Source organism: Camelina sativa, chromosome 13, assembly GCF_030686135.1.
Source record: "Camelina sativa cultivar CO46 ecotype springtype chromosome 13, ASM3068613v1".
Classification (NCBI taxonomy): Eukaryota; Viridiplantae; Streptophyta; class Magnoliopsida; order Brassicales; family Brassicaceae; genus Camelina; species Camelina sativa.
In genome coordinates, this window is record NC_141892.1 from 9302254 (window position 1) to 9324041 (window position 21788).

The following is a 21788-nucleotide window of genomic DNA, read 5'->3' on the forward strand; positions in this document are numbered from 1 at the left end:
CTGGAAGGGATATTTCTTAATGGTTTATCACAGGAAATGCAAGAACTCTTACACATGCAGAAACCACGCAACTTACCTGAGATGGTGGCAGAAGCAAGAGCCATGGAATCAAGCATTATGCGTAGTGTTGTGCGGAAGGAACTGATGATAGCTAGTAAGGAGAATAAGGAGAATTTTAACTCTGAATACAAAGGGAATTCTCACTACAACTCTAATAGTTGGAAGACAAAATCCATTGGGACTGAAATCATACAGAGTTTGGAGAAACCAGTCAGCCGAGTAGAGTCCAGACCGAGAAGAAACAATACGAGTGCTGAACTAGACGAAAAAAAGAAGAAAAGGGATATGTTTTAAGTGTGATGGTCCCTGGTCGAAGGAACACAAATGTCCAAACAAGGAATTGTGAATCATGACAGTGCTCAATGGCTATGAGGTAGAAGTATTGGATGTGAACAATGAAGCAGAGCTAATAGAGGAGCCTATAAGTGAGTGTATGGCTTTATCGTTTGCATCATTCAGAGGTATTTCAGGTCCAACAACTACAAAAGTAAGAGGATCAGTGGGCAGAGAGGATATCGTGATAATGTTAGACAGTGGTGCATCTCACAATTTTATATCACCAGCTGCTGTGAAGAAACTGAGACTAAAATGCAAGGAGGATCCAAATTTGAATATTAAGCTGGGAACATGCATCATGGTGAATGGTTTAGGAGTATGTGAGAAGGTGACTTTTTCGACTCAAAATCTGGAATTTACCACAGATTTCATTATCCTTGAATTGGGTCAAATTGATATCATCTTGGGAGTCTACTGGCTAAGAACTTTGGGAGATTGTAGAGTTAATTGGGAGAAGAATGAGATGTCATTTATTTACAATGGCAAAACAGTATATCTCAGAGGAAAATCTGACTTGGAGAATTCGAAGATGTCCTTGAAATCGTTGTCGAGTGGGTTTAAAGTCAACAACAAGGGAGTAGATGTGGAGTTGTGTAATCAGCAGTTGATCTAAACCGAGTGGAGTGCTCGCAAGACCTTTGACAGAACTATTGAAGAAAGATAGTTTCGAGTGGAGTAAAGAAGCACAACTAGCTTTTGACACTTTAAAGAAAGCAATGTCTACAGGACCTGTCCTGGCTTTACCCGACTTTACTGAAGTGTTTACGGTGGAAGTTGATGCATCTGGGTATGGTTTGGGAGCAGTACTGATGCAAGGCAAGAGACTGATTGCATATTTTAGTCATGGGTTGTCTGTCAAGGAACAGTTGAAACCGGTGTATGAAAGAGAGTTAATGGCTATAGTACTATCAATACAAAAATGGAAACATTATCTGTTTGGGAGACATTTTGTGGTTCATACAGACCAGAAAAGTCTGAAATTTTTGCTAGATCAGAGAGAAGTGACGATGGACTATCAAAAGTGGCTGATTAAATTGTTGAACTATGATTTTGATATCATATACAAACCTGGAGTGGAAAATTCTGCAGCTGATGGGCTATCTCGTATGACGCAACCTCAAGGGATAATACCATCGCCTGTTTTGCTTGAATTAACAGTTCCTACTGCATTACAACTACATGATATATACGAAGAGATTGACAAAGATAAGGATCTGCAGGAAGTGATACAAGCGTATCAAGCAGACCAAACTGAAAACAATGGCTACACCGTGAGGAATGGGAGATTATGGTTCAAGAACAGGTTAGTCTTACCTAAGACATCTAAGTCCATCCCTTTGATATTGGAGGAATATCATACCGGTATGTTAGGAGGCCACTCGGGGGTGCTTAAAACAGCTAAACGAATTCAGCAATCTTTTCACTGGGAAGGGTTGATGAAAGATGTGCAGAAATTTGTGTCCGAGTGTGATGTTTGCCAGAGACAAAAATATTCTACACTGTCCCCAGCAGGATTGTTACAACCCCTACCGCTTCCTAAACAAGTTTGGGAGGATATCTCCATGGATTTTGTGGAAGAACTTCCCCGTTCTCAAGGCAAGGATGTTATCTTGGTAGTAGTTGACAGATTGAGCAAGTATAGTCACTTTTTGAGCCTTAAACATCCATTCTCGGCTTTTGAGGTGGCAAAGTTATTCATTAAAGAGGTGGTGAGACTACACGGTTTTCCAGCATCTATAGTATCAGACAGAGGAAACACTTTTATCAGTGCCTTTTGGAAAGATTGTTTCAAGTTATCTGGTACTAAGCTCAAATATAGCACCGAATTCCACCCTCAAACCGATGGACAAACAGAGGTATTGAACCGATGTTTGGAGACTTACTTAAGATGTTTTGCGCAGGTCTAGGCATAAAAACCGTACCCGAATACCCAACCCGGAACCCGACCCGAAAACCGGGTTCGGGTTGGGTACGGGTTTGCCTATAAAACTCTATTGGGTTCATTTTCTAATATCCGTGGGTTCGGGTTAGGGTCGGGTAATACCCGGTACCCATTTGGGTACCCATTAAACCCGAACATATAAACATATTTATAATATTTATCATTAATATAATGCAATTACCCCAAAATTATGATTATAATTTTGAATATTTCATTTAGTTTTATACCTAAATATCAAAAATAATCAAAATATCTAAAATATTTTGTTATGTAAGTCAAAATTTAACTAAATTTATTTAAATTTAATTATATTTTTTTGGGTACCCGGTAGTTCGGATACTAATCGGGTTCTAAAATTTGTAACCCAAACCGACCCGAACCCGATAGTACCCAAACCGAACCGAACCCATATATCTAAAAATACCCAATGGGTTCTATTTTTCTAAACCCATTTACCCGAACCCGAATGGGTAATACCCGAACCCGAACGGGTTATCCGAATGCCCAACCCTAGTTTTGCGTCTACACATCCTAAGACATGGCACCAGTATTTGACATGGGCAGAACTATGGTATAACTCTTCTTATCATACTGCATTGAAATGCACACCATTCAAAGTTCTTTTATGCTTATTCAGATAATAAAAGAAGGTTCTTTTCTTATCAACTGTTTTTCGTAATCACTTGTAGTTATCATGTCTCTGTTTAGTCTGTGGGTTTGTATATGAGATACCTTATGTCATATAGTATGCATGTGCTTACTTCTGCCTCTGATCCAGACGCTTCTTGACATGGAAGTCCTGTAGGTTTTAACTAGACACAAACAAAGATGTTTGAAATGTCAATTTGGTTAGCTAGCTAACTTGAATCATGCTAATCAAAGTGACACTTGTTTTGAACATTCAGTAGGCAGGTTGATGTACTTCAGATTTAAGTATAATTTCACTTATGCAGGTTCCATCAGGTGGAGAGTGATGACCTGACTATTGCTGTCAACTTTTGGTGGCAATCAAGCATTATGTCTAATATGCCTGAACATATGGATTCATATTATCTGCGCCAAATCACAAGAAGGTCTTGATTACAAATCTTGGATTCTAATACAGAATATCTTGTCTTACCATTTTTGTTTTGTTGCCTAACCTTTGTTCCTTTTTCTTGCATGTGTCTGGATTTTGTGTTATACAATTAAGATTGATAGACAGAGAAATGGTGTGTAAAGTTATCCTGTCTCAGTAGTAAAGATTGTTAGAGTTATGATATGTTTCCTATACTCGTCCTGATTTTTGTCTAAAAGTGTATGTTTGTCTTTTCACCTTTGCTTGTAACATGGATATTGACAGAGCCTGTTAGTTTCGAAGCCTTCATCAACTGATGTGAAGCAACTGTCTAAGCATATTGACCATTCTCACGTTGGGATGGCAGGTAATAAGACCTGATGGTGTTAATTATGAGAAAACCTTCAGTTGTTATTTTGACTTGGCTAGTATTTATCTAGTTTTTATTTTCTCTATCAATGCATGCAGAATTGTAGTAATAGTTATGCATTTCACCAAAAAAGTTGTTGTACTACTAAAGAGATTGAGATTATGACAACACCAGAGTATGAGAGAGGGAGAGGTATGGTGAAAATGTGTCTGCAAGCTATACCGTGGGGATATAAAATCATAAATAGTCCAAATTCGAGGTTTCTTTCAAATTCAACTCTGCCTCTCTCTCTATTATCTCTCCCTCCTTTCATTGTCAATGTACTATATAATTCAATACGGCCCTTTTTTCTAATTTCACTTTCACACACTAAGGGTGTCATTAGAAAGCAAATACTCCATTAGTTTCTGTTTACTTTACTTACTCCAATAATATTACGCCCAAACCTCCAGTTACACAGTATTCATCTTAATCCCCCCAAAAAAGATGTTAAATTGCTAGGCAAAAGCAGAACTGATAACATCATAACAGTTGATTTTTAAATGAAGGTTTGGCTGTATTGGACAACTTATCCGGTATGTTAAGTGAGATGATGACAATCGCTTTCTTTTTTTCTTTGCCTGTAAAAACTAATCTTGACACTTTTTGTTGTTACTTGAAACGGTAGTTGAAAAAACTTTTTTACCAATTCCGATTTTCCAAACTAATGGTACCCGTTCATGAGATATATTATTCATATACACACATATATATATATATATATATATTTTTTTGTCAACCATTGGGCCACAACAGGCCGACCCATTAGCCTAATCCATATATTCGAAGGGAGCGGGACTCGATCCCTGGTGTGATGGTGCCTTTAGGCTACATATTATGGGTTCATGCATGCCAAAAAAAATAGATCAGTAGATTCACAATCGTTTTGTCAGTTGAAAAACTCCAAGATTTCAGAGACTAATTAGGACCATATATTTTACTTTTCAATTTTCTCAACCCGGACCTTTTTTTGGAAAAAAATATCGAGGCAGGAAATCAAAATTGCTGGACCAATGTGCCTCTTGAAGGCTTCACCGTGCATCAAAATAGTTCCAAACAGTTTCATAATATCATTTTAATTAGTGAGAAAAACTAGATTGACCCAAACTAGATTAACCCAAACTAGATTGACCCAAACTAGATTAAAGCCAAGCAATATATAATTTTTCGATAATTAACCTCGTCTAAAGATGCATTCGTGGATCATATTACATTTATTCTACTTCTACACATTTACCAGAGATCTTATTCTAAGTTCTAAAGAAATCTATTTGACTTCCTTTACTAGTGGCGAACCAAAGCATACCTGAGCCAACCGCATATCATAAACCAAAATTTTCTTGATGTAAATAAGTTTCTAGTAATTCTTGTGTTGGTTTCTGATAATTACATATGGGCCACCGGTGAAGTTAAATTAAAAGAATTGCGGCTTATAAAGATTTGCAAGTGTGGAATTATTGTTATCTTTTTCTCCTATATACGATATCACGATATATGTAGAGGTATACGTCTGTGTGTATTACCCTGAAGAGGGAGTGATTGACAGAGGTATGGCTACTGTTACCCAATTTGTTTTCTCCTTTATTTTCTCTTTGGCAGAGTTTTTTCAGACAGTAGTGACAGTGAAAGTAATTTCTGTATCAAAAACAGATATCAATATTTATATTTCCAATCATAGTCCATTTCAGTAAATTTTATTGCACATTTTACTCCCTAAAATTACTCTTCCATATATCAAAAAATCAATGTTTCAGGTTCACTAACGTTTTAACTTTGACTTGCATCACATACGCGTATTGAAAAAAAAAAGAGTGGAAGGTTTTTTTTTTTGGGCTAATTCTCTTTATTCGTAAGGCAGTTTCTGTTTCTTAGAAGCTTTCTTGCATTGTTATAATCTGTAGTACTCTGTTTTGTTCTGTTTGATTGATATCTAATAAAATAATCAGACGTTAAAAACAAAAAGAACTTTGGACTTTTATTCCCAAGTTCTTCCCTTCTTCTTGAATTGTCGTCATTTACTTTCTCGTGGCCATATCTCTCGCCTTGTTACCACGTACCAGGTTGATGCAGCCTAACCCTATTCTCAATATGGCTGATGTTGGAGTCCCACGTACCAGGATTATTTGCTTAACTCTAGCGATTACAGCTGATGATGATGATCATGTAGACGATGAAGACGAAGACCTAATGGAATATATTTATCTGTTTACAACCGTTCTTGAGTTTTTATAATGGAAAGAAGCGTATCTTGCTGATCGAGTCTGCATGTCCAACAACATCTGAATATATGGTCAAAAAAAGATCTTTATGTTTAGAAAGCTTACCAGCAATTAGAGCCTTATAGGTTGGGTTACGCAATTTGGGGTGTTGTGTTTTAAAGGGTTCAATTATCATAGGAACAAGACTGCTGCTGTTTAAGTTATAAAACTTTGGAAAACATGGAGCTTCCAGGATGCTTTATGGAAAATGTGAAGCCTGGTGTGACACTAGGGACTATTTTATTATTATTTTTTTTGTTTTTGTGTTTCATTGTCATTTTTGTTTTGGCTTAACTGGCGCAAGTAAAAAAAGGGAATCGTAGCTGCCAATAAGATCTCTTGCCTTCACAAAATTGTATTCACCTCATGTTAACAATATCCTTTCATCTGCGCATCTATTATTTTCAGTGTTTGTGTAGATATTTGGATTGGACTACATACGTATATGATGTGTAAAAGTCACGGGTATATATGACCTCTTGTTTAAACTCACTTTCTTCATTCGTATCACTTTTTAAAAACTAAATGTTAATTTCCTAGAAAGTGAGTTGTGGAATAAAGGAAGCTTCTCCGTTTTCTCAAGTCAAAGAAATACGACTAAGTAATAATAATTAAGCCAAAACACAGGTCTCTTTCTCTCATACTGAAAGATCTAAACATTTTCAAGGTCTTTGTCTCTGGTATATACCTTCTATAAGTTCGACAAAGAAGCACATATTGTTTGTTAAAAACTCATTTACCCACCCCTAGAAAAATGTCTACGGGATGTCTAAGCTGCTTCAAGAAGAAGCAGAGCAAGAAAAAAGACAAACCCGTGAAAACAGAGAGGTTGCCAGAGCTACCAGTTGGAGAAAAAGAAGATGTTGAAGAAAGAGAAGTTATACAACAATACACATTTCTGAATGCAGAGAGATTGCCAATGCCAAAGCCAGTTGAAAAAAAAGAAACAGATGTAAAGTGTAGCGCGTACAAGAAGAAGAACGAGGAAGACATATTCAGACCCGAACCAGGATCAAGATGGTCCTACTGCTCACTTGTAGGCAGCAGCGATGTTGAACCAAAAGTGAACGAATATTATGGAGATCACTACACAGAAACAGATGCATCTTCTTCATCAATGAATAATGAATTCAACAAAGTGAAGACCTTTGATATACGAGGAGTCAAAGTAGCCACCCCCACGGCCAAGTGAATAAGAGAAAGTGGTTAGAGATGCGTCGTTCATCACATGTTAACTTAAGAGAGAATATTTCTACATGAAATTGTACGGCTCTCTTGGTTAATGTTATCTTGTATTTTCTTGAGCCACTGATTTTTTCTTTCATGTATCTGGTTGTTTATCATTGCAGTTTGAAGGTTAAAAAAAAGAACAAAATCAAATTATCGAATCAAGAATCAGAACATGTTGGTGCGGGATTTAGCACCCCTACATACCGAACTAAACCAGAAAGACAATTTGGTTATTTAACTGGGGATCCGGTTAAGTGCTCAGTTAGGTCATTTAAGCCCACTTCGGATAGAAGAAGTCCAACCTCGAGAATGAAGAACCGACTTCCACTTCGCCCGGCGGCCGATCTAAGAGATAGAGTAACTTTCCTTATTTCAGTTCGTCCGATAAGGAAAATTAATATATTGTACGATTCATGAATATGTATAAAGGGGGAAGGACTTCTCCATTGTAAGGTATCGATTATTGAATACAACTATTGAGTTCTCTTCTTGTTCTCAGCAATAAAAACCCTAATTCTTCTAATATCAAAGCCTAGATTAGTTTTCTAAGAGAGTCTTCTTTACTGAATTTATTTCCCCCATAAACAAATTCATTGTGGAAATCCAGTTTCTACAGAACACTTGACTTACTTACCTTTAAAAAACTTCAATGAGTACAAAGCATCTTTCACTTTCCTTTAGGAGGACGGAAATAACTATAAGCTGCAAAGAAGACTTGCAAAGCCGCAAACATAAGAAGCAACAATGCTGCAAATGACGATGCAAATGTCCATGGACTATCGAAATGCGTATGAACAAACTCAGCGCAATGAACATGGAACCCTTTCGAAGTATACTTGTTAACTCCTTCAAAAACCTTGGCTAAGTAACTCTTCTCTAAGTCAAGGGCAATGTCTTTACCAATGCTTTTATAAAACCTAGACACTTCATCCTCTGTTCCAAAATAGTTCTCAAGGATTCTTCTTTCACCAAGGAACGCTGCATCGCTCTCTTCGTTTATAAGACAAGCCATGAAAGCTACGTAGCTCGTTATGTGGTTCGATGCATCAGCATATAACTGATTAAATGCGACACAGTTTAAGAAGACCGAGGCGGTAAAATCATCCATGACTACCGGAAGAATATGAAGCACTCTGTTACTATACCTTATGTCTAAGATTGAGTCTGTGTTCTTCCTTGCTTCGAATTTGATTCCCCGAAGATGAAGCTTCTTGGCTGAGAGAACGAATCCGAGATATTCATGATCTGGTTTACTTCTAGTTTCTCCTTGTTTCCCCTCGGAACAACATAGGATTGTGAGATAGTTATGATCGTTGATGCTTCTTTGAGACGTAACAGGAACAAAAGTCTTATCAAATCAAGAAGATGTTTTGCTTCAAGACCGTAGTGTTTTGCCCACAACAGCTCTGGTTTTTGTATCGTGTAACACCCAATTTTCATGGCACGTCACAGGTTAACTTATACCACAAGTAAACCATACTTAACCGAAAATAACTGAAAAACCCATTAATTCAACTTAAACGTCTTTCAAACCATCCTTTAAACGTTAAACCGAAACCAACAACCGGTTCGATAAATCCAACAATAGAAAATAAAAGAATAATCTCCAGCTCCTAACACCGACGCCAACTCTATCAACTACTCCTCATGGTTACCTGCAAGAGGAAGAGAGGGGTGAGTAATCTAAGATTACTCAGCGAGGGCAAGCCTTAGGGCTCACGAAGTCTTCATACACAAACATGCTTAGACTGTCACAAAGTCTAAACCTAAGACAAGCAATCAATCACGTGTCAATGACACACACACATCACACAAATGAGACTACGTCCCATAACCATCGTCGTGCATTACCGGATTCCTCATGCTTTCGCACTTCTTCCTGCACATTTCCACTTGCGTATCCGGATTCCTCATGCTTTCGCACTTCTTCCACGCACAACCACGCGTTGGCTCGTCAGCCAATCTTGATCTACCCGCATTCCGCGCCTGTAGACCACCACACAACTACAAGGAAAAATCCTTGTAGGACTCTCTGCGGTTCTCCCGCTTCTTCGTGCCTCTTGGCACATTTTATCCTCACAGTCAAACAATTTATTTTATCACAAAAACATGCATTTCACACACCACACAATCCATTTTAAATATCTTTCTTTTAATTCTCAAATCCTATTACTAATTCTTTTTCCTTACCTTTTATTTAGTAAATATATATTATATATATATATTATTATACATTCAACAATCAACTAAGATTATTTATATATAATCCATAGGTATACTTGGCTTAACCTTAAACTAAGTAACTATCTAAACGTATCGACATATGAAAAAAACACTAACTAGTCCTCACCTTGGCCACACAAATCGAAGTCTCGGTTTAGCACTTGCAACAACGAAAATCCGGTTCAACAACAGTTCTCAATCTGCAGCGGTTTAAGATAATAACAATCCATTAAATAATCCATGATTATTCCTTTAAACCAAATCCAAACGCATGCTCCGGTTTAACATTTCAAGTAACTAACTTCGATGTTTCGAAGAGAGTTTGAAGAAGAAGATAAGGAAACTGGTTTTCCAAAAGAAGAAGATCGGCTCGAATCGACGGCAAAATCCATGGCATTCTGAAAATAGGATCATCAAGATTTGTGTAAACAACTTTCCCGGAAACAACAAAGAACAACGTGAGGATAAAGCAACCATCAAGAACCATCATCTCAACCAATTTTTCAGAATCAAAACCAAGATCCTCGGAGTAAGAACCTCTTATAACTCCTTCCAAACTCGTTACAGCTTTGACCAGTTCTTGAGGATCGATTCCTTTCTCTTCCATTTTAGCCACGAAGAACTTCAAGAACCGGCGTTTATGCTGCTGTGTCATCTGGAGATAATCTTTACCGTGATGGTAAGGACCAATGGAGACGATCTTTGGTTCGTAAGCTTTGAGGTTGATTCTTGCAAGGCTCTGTGGAATTCTCATGATGCAACATGATTCTGAACCAGCTGATTCTCTCAGAAGCTTTGGACCAATATCTTCTGAAACCAACCGATATATGTCCACGACTGTTGTTGTCGGATCCATCCATTCAAACCTTCAAAACCACCTTAGGTTGTCTTCTGGTCAGTTGGAAAACTTGAAATACTTTTATATATATATATGGATTTGGAAGGAGGAGCGAAATTTTGCACTAGCAAAAATGTTGACAAGTCTACACGTTAGGTCGGCAGAGGAACAAAAGTATTGTTTTTATGATGGAAACCTAAAGACTTTTCTTCTTTAACTTCTTTTTGTCTCCCCACGTTTGGTTTTTTTCTTTGTAGTTTTTACTAAAATTTGGACAACTCTCCATTTACTTTTTAAGTCAACTTTCAAAAAGCCACAGAACACGCTTACAGTAGTAATCTACAAGAACTGAGATATATATATATATATATATATACATCAAAAACCAGATCTTTTGTCTATGTATAACTTTGATTACAATCAACAAGCATTAATAGGTTGAAAAAATCTTGAAAATGTCTAGAGGATGTTTAAGTTGTCTCAACATCATATGTTTGACGAGGAAGAAGCAAAAGAAGAAGGAGCAGAGTAAGAAGCAACAACACAATTCTGTGAAAACAGAGGATGTGGTTAAGCCAGTAGGAGTCAAAGATGGTGAAGAAGAAACCCTGGACAAGAAGACAAACGTCATGGGATCACCCGGATACAGAAAATCTGAATATATGTATAGTAGCTATATTACTTATGGAAAACTTGGGGAAGGTGATTCTTCTTCATCCTTGAAAAATGATTTCAACAAAGTGAAGAGCTTTGATTTACGAGGAGTGAAAAAAACAAAGGAGAACTAAGGAACAGGATGGGACTTGAGTATTGAGATGTAATGGTCATCATGGTTAAATTCACAAGCTCTAGATTGCTTTCTTTCTCAGGTTATAAATTTATAATCTTGTATCGAGCCACTGGCCTCTACTTTTACCTATGCGAGATGTAAGCTATGTCAGACTTTGTTAAAGATGTTTTAAGATTTAGAACAAAATTAAAGTGTTTCGAACGCATCAACGGCAAGCACCTTCTCTATATTTTGATTTTGCTATCTTGTGCTCTGCCTTGTTGCAACAGGAACACACTTTTTTTTTTCTAGAAAAAAAATGTATTAAATAATAATTTGAAATTTGATATTACTTTTTGTTCCAATACACCATAAGTACTGCTTAAACAGGTAAAGTAGGCACTTACATTCAATTGTTTTTCGGAGGATGAAAGTAAGGATAAGCTGCAAAGAAAGCTTGGAAAATGGTAAGGAGAAGAAGCATCAAAGCCGCACAAGATGAAAGAAATGTCCATGGAGTGTTGAAATGCGTGTACTTGAACCCTGCCCATTGCATGTGGCAACCTTTTGAAGTGTACTCGTTCACCCCCTCGAACACATCTGACATGAAACTATCATATATGCTGAATGAGATGTCTTTTCCGATGTTTTTGAAGAATAAAGAAACATCTTCACCTGTTCCGAAATAGTTCTCTATAATACCTTTCTCGACTAAGAAGGTCGCATCATCTTCTGTGTTTATCAAGCAACCCATGAAAGTTACATAGCCTGTAATCTCAGTGGAGCAATTCATATTAAACTGCTCAAAGGCAACGCAGTTGATCAAAAGAGAGCTGATAAAGTCATCAAAGACAAGTAGTGGTATTTCAACCAGACCATTCTTGAAACTTATGTCTAAAGTGTTGATGTATGAAATCGACAATACTAATAATACGAATATTATTAAGGATAAATCGGAACTGATCCTTTTATTAACGTAGAATTCAAGAGAAAGGTTTATAGAAAATGCAATCAAAGTTCTAAGTGCAATTAATACGAACATAAATGCTCTTTTCTCACTGATTGCCAAGATTTCGGATCCAGAACCCTCACAATGACATCTGGTATTTATAGCGGGTCATAACCTAGGGCTTCTTCTGTCACCTCCGCGAATGACGACTTTGTCCCTACGGCCAGATGGGCCAAATCTATGACTTCATGCCCTAAAATCTTGTGGAATTCTTTCATGGGCCTCTTTAGATGTTGGGGGCGAAGCCCATATCCAACAATGGTTCCCCCTAGTCTGATGAGCGATGGCTTGCTTGAGCTCGTCGGGTACGATTTTACGTCTCTGAGTCCATCTTGTGAAAGGAACAGAAGATTTTAGGAGCTTTGTAACCGTCCATAAAGTTCCAGGAAGAATAGTGCGTTGCACACGTTTTTCGAGACATCCGGAGAGTTCTGGGATGAATAGTGTGTTGCGCACGTTTTTCTAGGTGTGGTGGATTTTGAACAAGAGTTTTGAGGGTTCTATGGGTAGCCGTGTTCGATCGGATCCCGTGGCTCCACGGTCACATGTGAAGATGGTTAAAGGTACAAACGTCTCGTCGTGATGATGGTCGTTGCGCGATGGCTTGTTGATTTGGAGAGTTGTGAAATATTCAAGGCTTTGGCGCGATGGAGCGGCTTGGAACGAGGCATGGATGTTTATAAGGGGCATGTAGCGACTTGATACGCGGCATGAAGCGACTTGATACGCGGCATGAAGCGACTTGATACGCGGCGTAAGGCGACTTGATACGAGGCGCAAAGCTGCTTGATATGAGGCGCATAACTGCTTGATAGGGGGTGCATAACTACTTGACACGAGGTGTGGAGTGGCTTGGTACCTATCGGCGCGTCGGCTTGTTCGATTGTGTGCTGGCCTTTGGGGCGATGGTTTGAGAGGCGCGCAGTTCTTCGAGTGAAGATGCATGTGTGTATTGACGCTAGGGCGTGTTCCGCCCAAATTGTTGGTGCGCTGGTCATGGCGAGGAGATCGTAGAAGCGCGTTCGACACGGTGGCGTGTAAGAGCCTGAAGGTTACGCACTAGTCGTGGAAGTCCGCAATTTGAGTGGTTGTTGCGAGTACGTTATTGTGGCGTCGAGTTGTGCGTACGAAACAATGAGATGACTTAGCTTGACGTGGCTAGGAGCATTCGAGGAAGTCGTGGCGTGAAGATGATCTCCGTAGTTGCGCATAGACGCGAAGCCATGATGTGAAGATGATCTTCGTGTCTCTGCCTAGATCTAAAGTCGTGCGACGTCTAGACTGGTTTCTATTCTGGATATGCCGATTCACGCTTCATTGGGGCGAGTACGGGCTCTGCGACGCCTTCGTACGCGAGTTGTTATTTCCATTCTTCATTGCGCCCCACGGTGGGCGCCAAATTATTGATGTATGAAATCGACAATACTAATAATACGAATATTATTGGGGATAAATCGGAACTGGTCCTTTTATTAACGTAGAATTCTAGAGAAAGGTTTACAGAAAATGCAATCAAAGTTCTAAGCGCAATTAATACGAATATAAATGCTCTTTTCTCTCTGATTGCCAAGATTTCGGATCCAGAACCCTGACAATGACATATGGTATTTATAGTGGGTCATCAACCTAGGGCTCCTTCTGTCACCTCCGCGAATGACGACTTGGCCCCTATGGCTAGATGGGCCAAATCTATGACTTCAGGCCCTAAAATCTTGTGGACTTCTTTCATGGGCCTCTTTAGATGTTGGGGGGGCGAAGCCCATATCCAACGTAAAGGTGTCTTAACATTCTCCCTCTTCTTGAATTTTATTCCCCGAAGTCGAAGTTTTTTAGCTGAGATAATTAGTCCAAGAAAGGGGCGCCGAGGAGGGGATGATGTTTGTGCTTCACTTCTCTTCTTTAAACAACTTATCTTACCGAGAAAAGTGTTTTGGGAGGTCTCTGTTCTTGAATTTTCCCCATGTTCAGTACCACTCAAGATATTGATACAACATTGCCTTGGGGTGGTTGGTGGAGGCGAGACGGGTACGAAAGTCTTATGAATGAGATCAAGGAGATGTTTTGCTCTAAGATCGTTGTGTTTCTCCTAGAACTTAACTGGTTTTTCTATCGAGTAGTTAAAGAATGTGAAGGCCAGCATGTTTAAGGTAGTAGATGGAGCTAACTTTGATGTCTCTAAAAGAAATTTAAGAAGAAAGAGAGGAACCTGGTTTTCAAGAAGTAGAAGATCGCTTCGAAGAGTTGGAAATATCCATCGCAGCATGAAGATTGGGTCTTTGAAGTTTGTGTATTCAATCTTTTCTGACACTATAAGGAACAACATAAGAATGAAACAACTATCAAGAATCATCACCTTGATCAGCTTTTGTCGACTAAACTCAAGATTCTCGGAGTAGAAGTCTCTTATCTTCTGTTCCAATTCTGAGACTACGTCGACTAAGTGACTTAGGTTGACGCCATTGTCCTTAGTCTTTGACACGAACATCTTGAGATAAAGTTTTTTATGCTCCTCTATCATCTTGAGATGTTTTTTTATCATTTGAGTGGTGATAAGGCCCTATTGAAACGATCTTGGGTGCATAAGCTTTGTCGTTGACTCGCTCAAGAGTGTGAGGGATTCTATAGATGCAACAAGATCTACCACCTGCGGACTCCTTCAGATGGATTGGTGGGATCACTTTATCTAAGAGCAAATAAGCTTCCTCTTCGTCTTCTTCATCTATTTCTTCCCGGTATGTGGCTTTCTTCTCTCCATTGGTTTGGCTGGGAGGATCCATGGCTCTCTTGCTATGAGTCTTTTTTTTTTCCTTTCAAATGGTTTTGTTGAACATCTAAACAAAAAAACTTAACGATTAATGTAAAACCAAAATAAACCGATTTTAAAATGATATAATTTTTCTTCTAGCTATATTATACAAAATATCACGTTTCTCCCACATATTATTATTAGTTTAAGCCTTTCTCAGATCAAGTCGTTCACACATAGGCCTGGGCATTCGGGTTCGGGTTCGGTAGTTCGGGTTTTCAGGTATTCGGATTTATAAATATGAAAACCGATCGGATATTCTCTATTATCGGGTCGGGTTCGGATCGGTTAGTGTCGGGTTCGGTTAAGTTCCTGTTGCACCCGAAACCGAAAAGAAGATCGGATAACCAATCATGTTCGGTTATTTTAAACCGAATTGGCATAGAAAGCCAGAACTGCAGTCAAAACTCGATGTACCTGTAAACATTTGCACTCTCAATACACACCATTACAAAATAAAAACACAAAAACATTGAGAAGAAAGAGTAAAAGAGATAGAAATCTAAATCCAATATACTTAAAAGGAGTTCTGTGACATTAATCCAATTACCTTAGAAAGAGTTGTAGAGTAGAATGCCATAAAATTAAAGAGAAAAAAGTAAAACCAATTGAACAGAAGGTCCAAAACCAAAGAGGATGATAAAGAGTAAAAGAGAAGAGAGAATGTGACAAAGAGATTGAAACTAAAACATCTTGAAGATTTTTGAAGAGAAAACGCCAACTGGAACTGAGAAATGTAATGTGAATTATATCAATATTCAAAAGCAAGAAACAAAAAATGTGAAAAGTGAAATCAGAAAACATAAACGCAAAAATCACCTTTTATTTAAGCCGCCTACTATCTCAAATCAGATTGTGTTCTTGAATTGGTTTTCAAAGTCAAACTCTGAAAAAGATTAATACAAAACAGATTAAGTACTTTGTAATCAACAAATAAGAAACTAAACCAAATCAGTAAGTGTACTTTTTTCAAGCTCATCTTCAAATTCAACTTCTGCAAGTATTTGTGCATTTGTGAGCACCTTTGATACACATTTGATGTCTTGTTTCATCTATTGCTCTGTACACATCAAAACTTCAACCATATAATGAGTTAGACAACTTCTATATGGGTCTATTATTCTTCCACTAGTGCTAAATGCACTTTCAGAAGCAACACTTGACACTTGCATAGCAAACAGATCACGAGCCATCTGTGATAGAATTGGATACTTGCCATCGGGTTCGGATTCGGTTATCCGGTATGGGTAATATGCCCAGACCTATTCACACATCACACACATGGCATCACTAGTGATAATCTTATTTTGACTCTTTTTTGTTTTTGGTGATTTATTATGTAAAATAGATTGGATCCGTTAATAGGGGAGACAGGAACTATCAATCTAGACAGGAACTATCAATCGACATAAAATAAGTCGACCAGGAAAAAAATACAAAATTTGGGCTACTAGTAGTAGTAGTAGGTACAGACAGCAGTCCGTTCCGAAAGATTGATAGTTCCTGTCTCCCCGATTCAAAAGTAGTTCGAGACTGGACTATATTAACTCAATAACTCTGCTCTTGTTAATCAGTCCAAAGAAACTACGAGACTCGGCCTTCAGTTTTCTTGTTATAAAAGAAAAAACAGTATCAAAAAACTATCTATTCAATATAATTCCAGTTGATCAAAAAACAGTTTGTGTAATATCTATAAACAAAACTATCTATTCAATACAATTCCAGTTGATCAAAAAAAAAAAAAAACAGTATTAAATACGAAATCAATCGACAATATATTAAAACAAAGAATCAGTGTTAATTTCTTTTGTCCTTAGTACAACTTTAAAAGAAAAAGAAAGGCCTTAGTAAAAGGAGTCATCTATATATATCTGTCGAAATTTATATTTCAAATTCAAACAATAAAACTCGGTCTTCCAAGCGTCGCCTAAATACGTTGCTAAGAAAATAGCGACACCATCGACTTAAGATATGGTGAACATATACATATTGTCGAAAGGTATGATGAGGTATCGTTGGAGATAGTATGTTACTTTTATTATTGGTTGCATTATAAAAAGATAAACAATGAATAATGTTTCAATGTTTTTTCTTTGCCAAAATATGTTTCAATTTTGTTTTCTAAATATAATTTTTAAATCTGTGTGAATTACCTCAATCTATATTTTGTAACTCAAACAGTAAAATTTAACTGAAACTTTTTAAAAAATATTAGTGAAAAAACAAATTTCTTATTGATCAAGAACATTTCAAAAAGTACCTAACTCGTGTGGATTGCAAATTAGGATTTCAGATAGTAAATTTAAGTCTAGGAGTTTTGAATGTGTAAAAAGTTCTCATTTTGTTTAGTCTAAGCTATTCTTTACATTGCCGTGGTATCGAGTGCAAATAAAAGGCTTATTTCCATATCTTTGGAAAAAATCTTCATTTTCTCTATCTTATACACTTCTAGATTTGATGCAATTTTTTGAAGAGTTTTTAGATAGATCGATTTCAATCTAAACCAAATTTAAAGTGATTAATTTTTTATTCTGGCTATATTATACAAATATCACGTTTCTCCCACATGTTTTTAGTTTAAACATTTTACAGATCAAGCCGTTCACACTTCACACAAAAGTCAAAACAAGATTATGAGTAAAAAGACAAAAGTCAAAACAAAAGGGAAAGGCTGATTTCTGCATAGGTATTGAAGAAGCCGCCTGCCCGAGCGCAGACACAATAACGAGTTATCTTCCAACAAGACCTCTAATGTACAATGGACCTCACTTTAAGTTGAGAGGACCAAAAGATAGCGATTCAGATTAGAATTCATATAAACTGATTATTTTTGTCTCTCTGTTTTTCAGCAAATTTAATATAAATGCTCTCTGAATTGCTCTTTAATTAAAATCTAGCCACTAGTTTCTTAACTGATTTCACTCACAGTTTGTGCAACATGCTCCATTGTATCAAAATACAAATTATATATGTTACTCATGAGTATATCACACTGGAACTGTAATAACCCGGCCTCCCAAACAAGAGTCAATGATCAATTCCTTGTAGTATATATTAATAAGAATATTATAACGCCAACTTGCATATGAATGATTTGAGAGAGATTAATAATAATATAACGCAACTTGTATAAAAGTAATAGAAAAGGACAAAACGTTTCACTTTCCTTGGAATAAAATAAACTGTAGTATTGAAAGGGAAACACACATTTTTCATTTCATTATTGGCTATTAAAATATGAGAAGAAAATTCATGGGATTGCAGCATATCTTCCGCCAATCATAACTCATCAAACTGATCATAATCATCCTGATCATCACGGACATCTTCGCGCCTGGGGTCGAATTCTTCTCCAGCATGGATCTTGTTTCGTGCTCCTCCAGGTTTACAGATTCCCCCAGCATTGTTGCATAGATTTGCTTATATTTCAGAAAAACATTATATATATGAGTTATATTATGACTTAACCTATGAAAACATTAGGGAGGTTTACGATCATAATTTATTTTCTACAAGTAGGACAGACAGTATGTATATTTTAATATCTGCTCAGTTTCTTCAACATTTTCCTTTACAGATAAACCATATATATAATTATCAACTTTATAAAAAAACTTAAGATTCTTGTACTTTTTTAATTTATGTTTATCAGTTTCGATCATAAAGAGGCTCTTCTAAGATCTACTCATAAAGAGAGTTTTAATTCGGTAGAAGATATATATACCTCCAAGTGCTTGGGTCAGGAACAAAAGTAGGATTAGACACACTGCGAGGATACTGCTTCCTCCACCTGGTACCACAAAATCCAGATCAACTTTCATTAACACTTCAATTTGTCGTGATAAAATATGTATTATTCCATATTATACCAAAAGAACACTAGAAAAGATTGAAAGAAATTTTCCATATATATATATATATATATATCTTGTCTTATTCGGATTATAAGGCAGTCGTGGTACTAACCTCGTTTATGTTTCTGTATGGGCTCGTTTGCACGGCGTCTGTAAATGATCATGGGAACTGTTCCGACAAAAATGGTTCCTAACACCAAGCCTAACATCTATTTTTTTTTGGTTACTTTTTTTGCTTGTTCTATTTGATGAGTTCCGGCTATATCCCATGGGACACTCTTTATATAAATAGAGTTGGATCTAAGTCAACTTTAATGAGTTTTATGAAACTGAGTCAATATTGAATATTTAATCAATTAATCCACGGTCTTAATTAAATATCATTACTTATAACATGTACTGTATCACTGTTATCTTATTGAGACTGGGCCTTATCTCTTAATTAATCAAATTACAAATAAAAGCATTATAGAGTATATGATAGATAAAGAAGGTGGAGAGGAGCTGCATGTTAATTAATGACGATTACATACTACTATTGATAAAATTATACTAATACGGATAGTTAATACAAGTTTTTTGGATAAAGTTGGTGGTATCCCAAATAACGTGCAATTGTTTCCAACGGCAATTTCTGCGTTTGTATATTTATGTAAAAATTTAAAAGCTATTCTCACGTTTAAAGTTAATATGTTTTAAAATGTCATAATATAATCCAACTAACATAAAAAAATTATATACAGAAATGCAGATCACATAGTGATCATAACTTATAACCATAGTGTCTAAACAATACAATACATCTGATCATGTGCTAATCAATAGAGTGTTGTAACTAACTATCTCGTGTCTAATAATATAACAATAATGTAGTAAACACTAGCTAGTTTAGTTACAACACAAAGAATTTCAACTTATTATATGATCACATGCATATATTAGTTAGCTAAGATTTGAGCCAATTTGAAAGAACATTTAACGGTTTCTAAACTGCAACAGAGTTCTGTCACAACACACAAGTTGCATGTTGATACCTAGATGATAACACAACAACTAAACTAATAAAAAAAGACCTGATGTAGTGGCGCAAATGGAAGCTGTATTCTATTAAAAAAAGTACTACTAGGTTTATGAGCTGTCTTATATATATTAAAAGGTACTAGGTTTATGAGCTGACTTAGTATTAAAAAGTAATTTCACAAAAAAAAAATTATAGTAATATTTTATTACATGTTTGTATGTATCAATTTTTTGTAATTATACCATTATTTTATATTATATTGTAAAAAAATTCTAGAGATTAGTAAAGATATGCGAGAGTCCAAATATATTTAAAGAAGTTATAAAGTTATAATTAAAAAAAGACTTTTGCGTTAAATTAATGATTTTAAAAGTTTTTCAATCTTTAAAAAAAATAAGTCATTTTTGAAATACCATCATATTTAGTTATTAAAATTGAATATATTGAAAAATTAATATGTATAAATGAAAACAAAACTTTGTACAAACATAAAAGTAAATAAGCTTTATAAATATATAAGTTATAACTGAAAGCACATATATATATAGTTACGATAAAGAGACGCCACACTAAGATTAGAAGACGATAGTTACGATAAAGAGACGCCACACTAAGATTTTTTTTAGAAAACTATTTATTTTTTGCAAAAATCTTTTGAAACAATAATTATAATAATTTCATCAAATATATAATAATTTTTCAGAGAAAAAAATTTAAATACTTGAGAAAATGTTGGTTTGGATTCATTAAAAATGTAACACATTTAGATGAAAAATGTCAAATACTTAGTAAATATTTGTTTTGTTTAGTAGTTTTTTAATTTATCTTTGATTAATGCCCCAAAAAAAATATTTTAGTAATGTAAATCAAAAATAATTATGAAGAGGTATAACCGAAAGACGGAATCATAAAAAAAAAAATTATTCGACATCATCTTTTAATTTTAAAACTTTATAGTAATGCTAACACAACATCTAAATGAAGTTGTATGCAACCTACATTGAAATCATTACTATTACCATTTAAAATTGTTGGATAAAAAAACTCATTATATAATCCATCCAAAGCTGTTGGACAAATTGTTGTTTTTCATTAGAATTTTATATTTAAATTTGACTAAAATTTTTACATTATTAGAGTTATTCCAAAACTGTTAAGTTAGATTTAAAAAAATAATGGAGTTTTGATGTACATTAATTAATATTGAATTTTAAATTATTTTTATTAATCCCATTAAACAAATACCCTAAAATAGCACTAAAACAAGTTTTATGGATAATTATAGCACACATCCAATAAATTTCCAAAAATAGCACTATTTAACATGTTAAAATATGGGAGAATCTCAAAAATAGCACAAAAATAATTTTTTTTTCAAACTTAGCACAACATCTCTAAAATTCCAAAAATAGCACCAATTAATCTTTTAAAATTAAATCCTGAATTCAAAATACTAAAACCTACGCCTTAAAAATATACCCTAAATGTGAAATTGAGAACCCAAACCTAAAAAACAAAATTCTAAAAATTAATTTTAAATATTTTAATGTGTTAAATAGTGTTATTTTTAGAAATTTATGGAATGTGTGCTATAGTTGTCCATAAAACTTGTTTTAATGATATTTTAGGGTATTTCTTTTAAAGTATTTAAAATTAATTTTTAGAATTTTGTTTTTTTAGGTTTGAGTTCTCAATTTCACATTTAAGGTATAGAATGAGGGGTATAATTTAGTATTTTGAATTTAAAATTTAATTTTAATAAATTAATTAGTGCTATTTTTGGAATTTTTTAGAAATATTGTGCTAAGTTTAGAAAAAAAAAACTTATTTTAGTGCTATTTTTGAGAATCTCTGTATAAAGAATAACATACATATATTATAGAGTTTAAAAGATTCAAATAGACATAATTGTTTGCAAAGACTCTTCTCATTATTTAATTTCCTATAATGAATTGAAAACGTGTATTTTTCCTATC

General features: G+C 35.5%; 3 protein-coding genes, 1 long non-coding RNA gene and 2 pseudogenes across 6 annotated transcripts; 3 read left to right on the top strand and 3 right to left on the bottom strand.

Moving 5' to 3' along the window:
• Nucleotides 1-6695: 6695 nt before the first annotated feature.
• On the top strand, nt 6696-7783 carry LOC104736263 (uncharacterized). The gene has a single exon (XM_010456217.3). It carries the CDS (start codon nt 6817-6819, stop codon nt 7252-7254), a length of 438 nt encoding a protein of 145 aa, XP_010454519.2. The 5' UTR covers nt 6696-6816; the 3' UTR covers nt 7255-7783.
• On the bottom strand, nt 6789-10398 carry LOC104736261 (UPF0481 protein At3g47200-like; annotated as a pseudogene). The gene is made up of 2 exons (XR_015577465.1): nt 9774-10398; nt 6789-8749 (listed from the first exon to the last, which is right to left on the bottom strand). The product of XR_015577465.1 is annotated as a UPF0481 protein At3g47200-like (transcript).
• A 342-nt stretch (nt 10399-10740) lies between these two features.
• On the bottom strand, nt 10741-14908 carry LOC104736265 (UPF0481 protein At3g47200-like; annotated as a pseudogene). The gene is made up of 3 exons (XR_015578369.1): nt 14577-14908; nt 13902-14438; nt 10741-12016 (listed from the first exon to the last, which is right to left on the bottom strand). The product of XR_015578369.1 is annotated as a UPF0481 protein At3g47200-like (transcript).
• LOC104736264 (uncharacterized) lies at nt 10751-11497 on the top strand. The gene has a single exon (XM_010456218.3). The coding sequence runs from the start codon at nt 10809-10811 to the stop codon at nt 11139-11141; it is 333 nt and encodes a 110-aa protein (XP_010454520.2). The 5' UTR covers nt 10751-10808; the 3' UTR covers nt 11142-11497.
• Nucleotides 14909-18045: 3137 nt separating the features above from the next.
• Nucleotides 18046-19043, bottom strand: LOC104736266 (uncharacterized). The gene is made up of 3 exons (XM_010456220.2): nt 18904-19043; nt 18662-18727; nt 18046-18356 (listed from the first exon to the last, which is right to left on the bottom strand). The coding sequence occupies exons 1-3, from the start codon at nt 18998-19000 to the stop codon at nt 18217-18219; spliced, it is 303 nt and encodes a 100-aa protein (XP_010454522.2). The 5' UTR covers nt 19001-19043; the 3' UTR covers nt 18046-18216.
• On the top strand, nt 18181-18873 carry LOC147929342 (uncharacterized). Its single transcript, XR_015578370.1, has 2 exons — nt 18181-18320; nt 18590-18873. It is a non-coding gene; the product is annotated as an uncharacterized LOC147929342 (long non-coding RNA).
• Nucleotides 19044-21788: the final 2745 nt, after the last annotated feature.

Excerpts from the sequence above, each read along its gene's own strand:
- LOC104736263 (XM_010456217.3), top strand. The coding sequence starts at position 6,817 with ATGTCTACGGGATGTCTAAGCTGCTTCAAGAAGAAGCAGAGCAAGAAA.
- LOC104736264 (XM_010456218.3), top strand. The coding sequence starts at position 10,809 with ATGTCTAGAGGATGTTTAAGTTGTCTCAACATCATATGTTTGACGAGG.
- LOC104736266 (XM_010456220.2), bottom strand. The coding sequence starts at position 19,000 with ATGTTAGGCTTGGTGTTAGGAACCATTTTTGTCGGAACAGTTCCCATG. Across the intron at positions 18,728-18,903 it reads CATACAGAAACATAAACGAG|GTGGAGGAAGCAGTATCCTC; the intron begins GTTAGTACCACG and ends TTGTGGTACCAG. Across the intron at positions 18,357-18,661 it reads CCTGACCCAAGCACTTGGAG|CAAATCTATGCAACAATGCT; the intron begins GTATATATATCT and ends CTGAAATATAAG.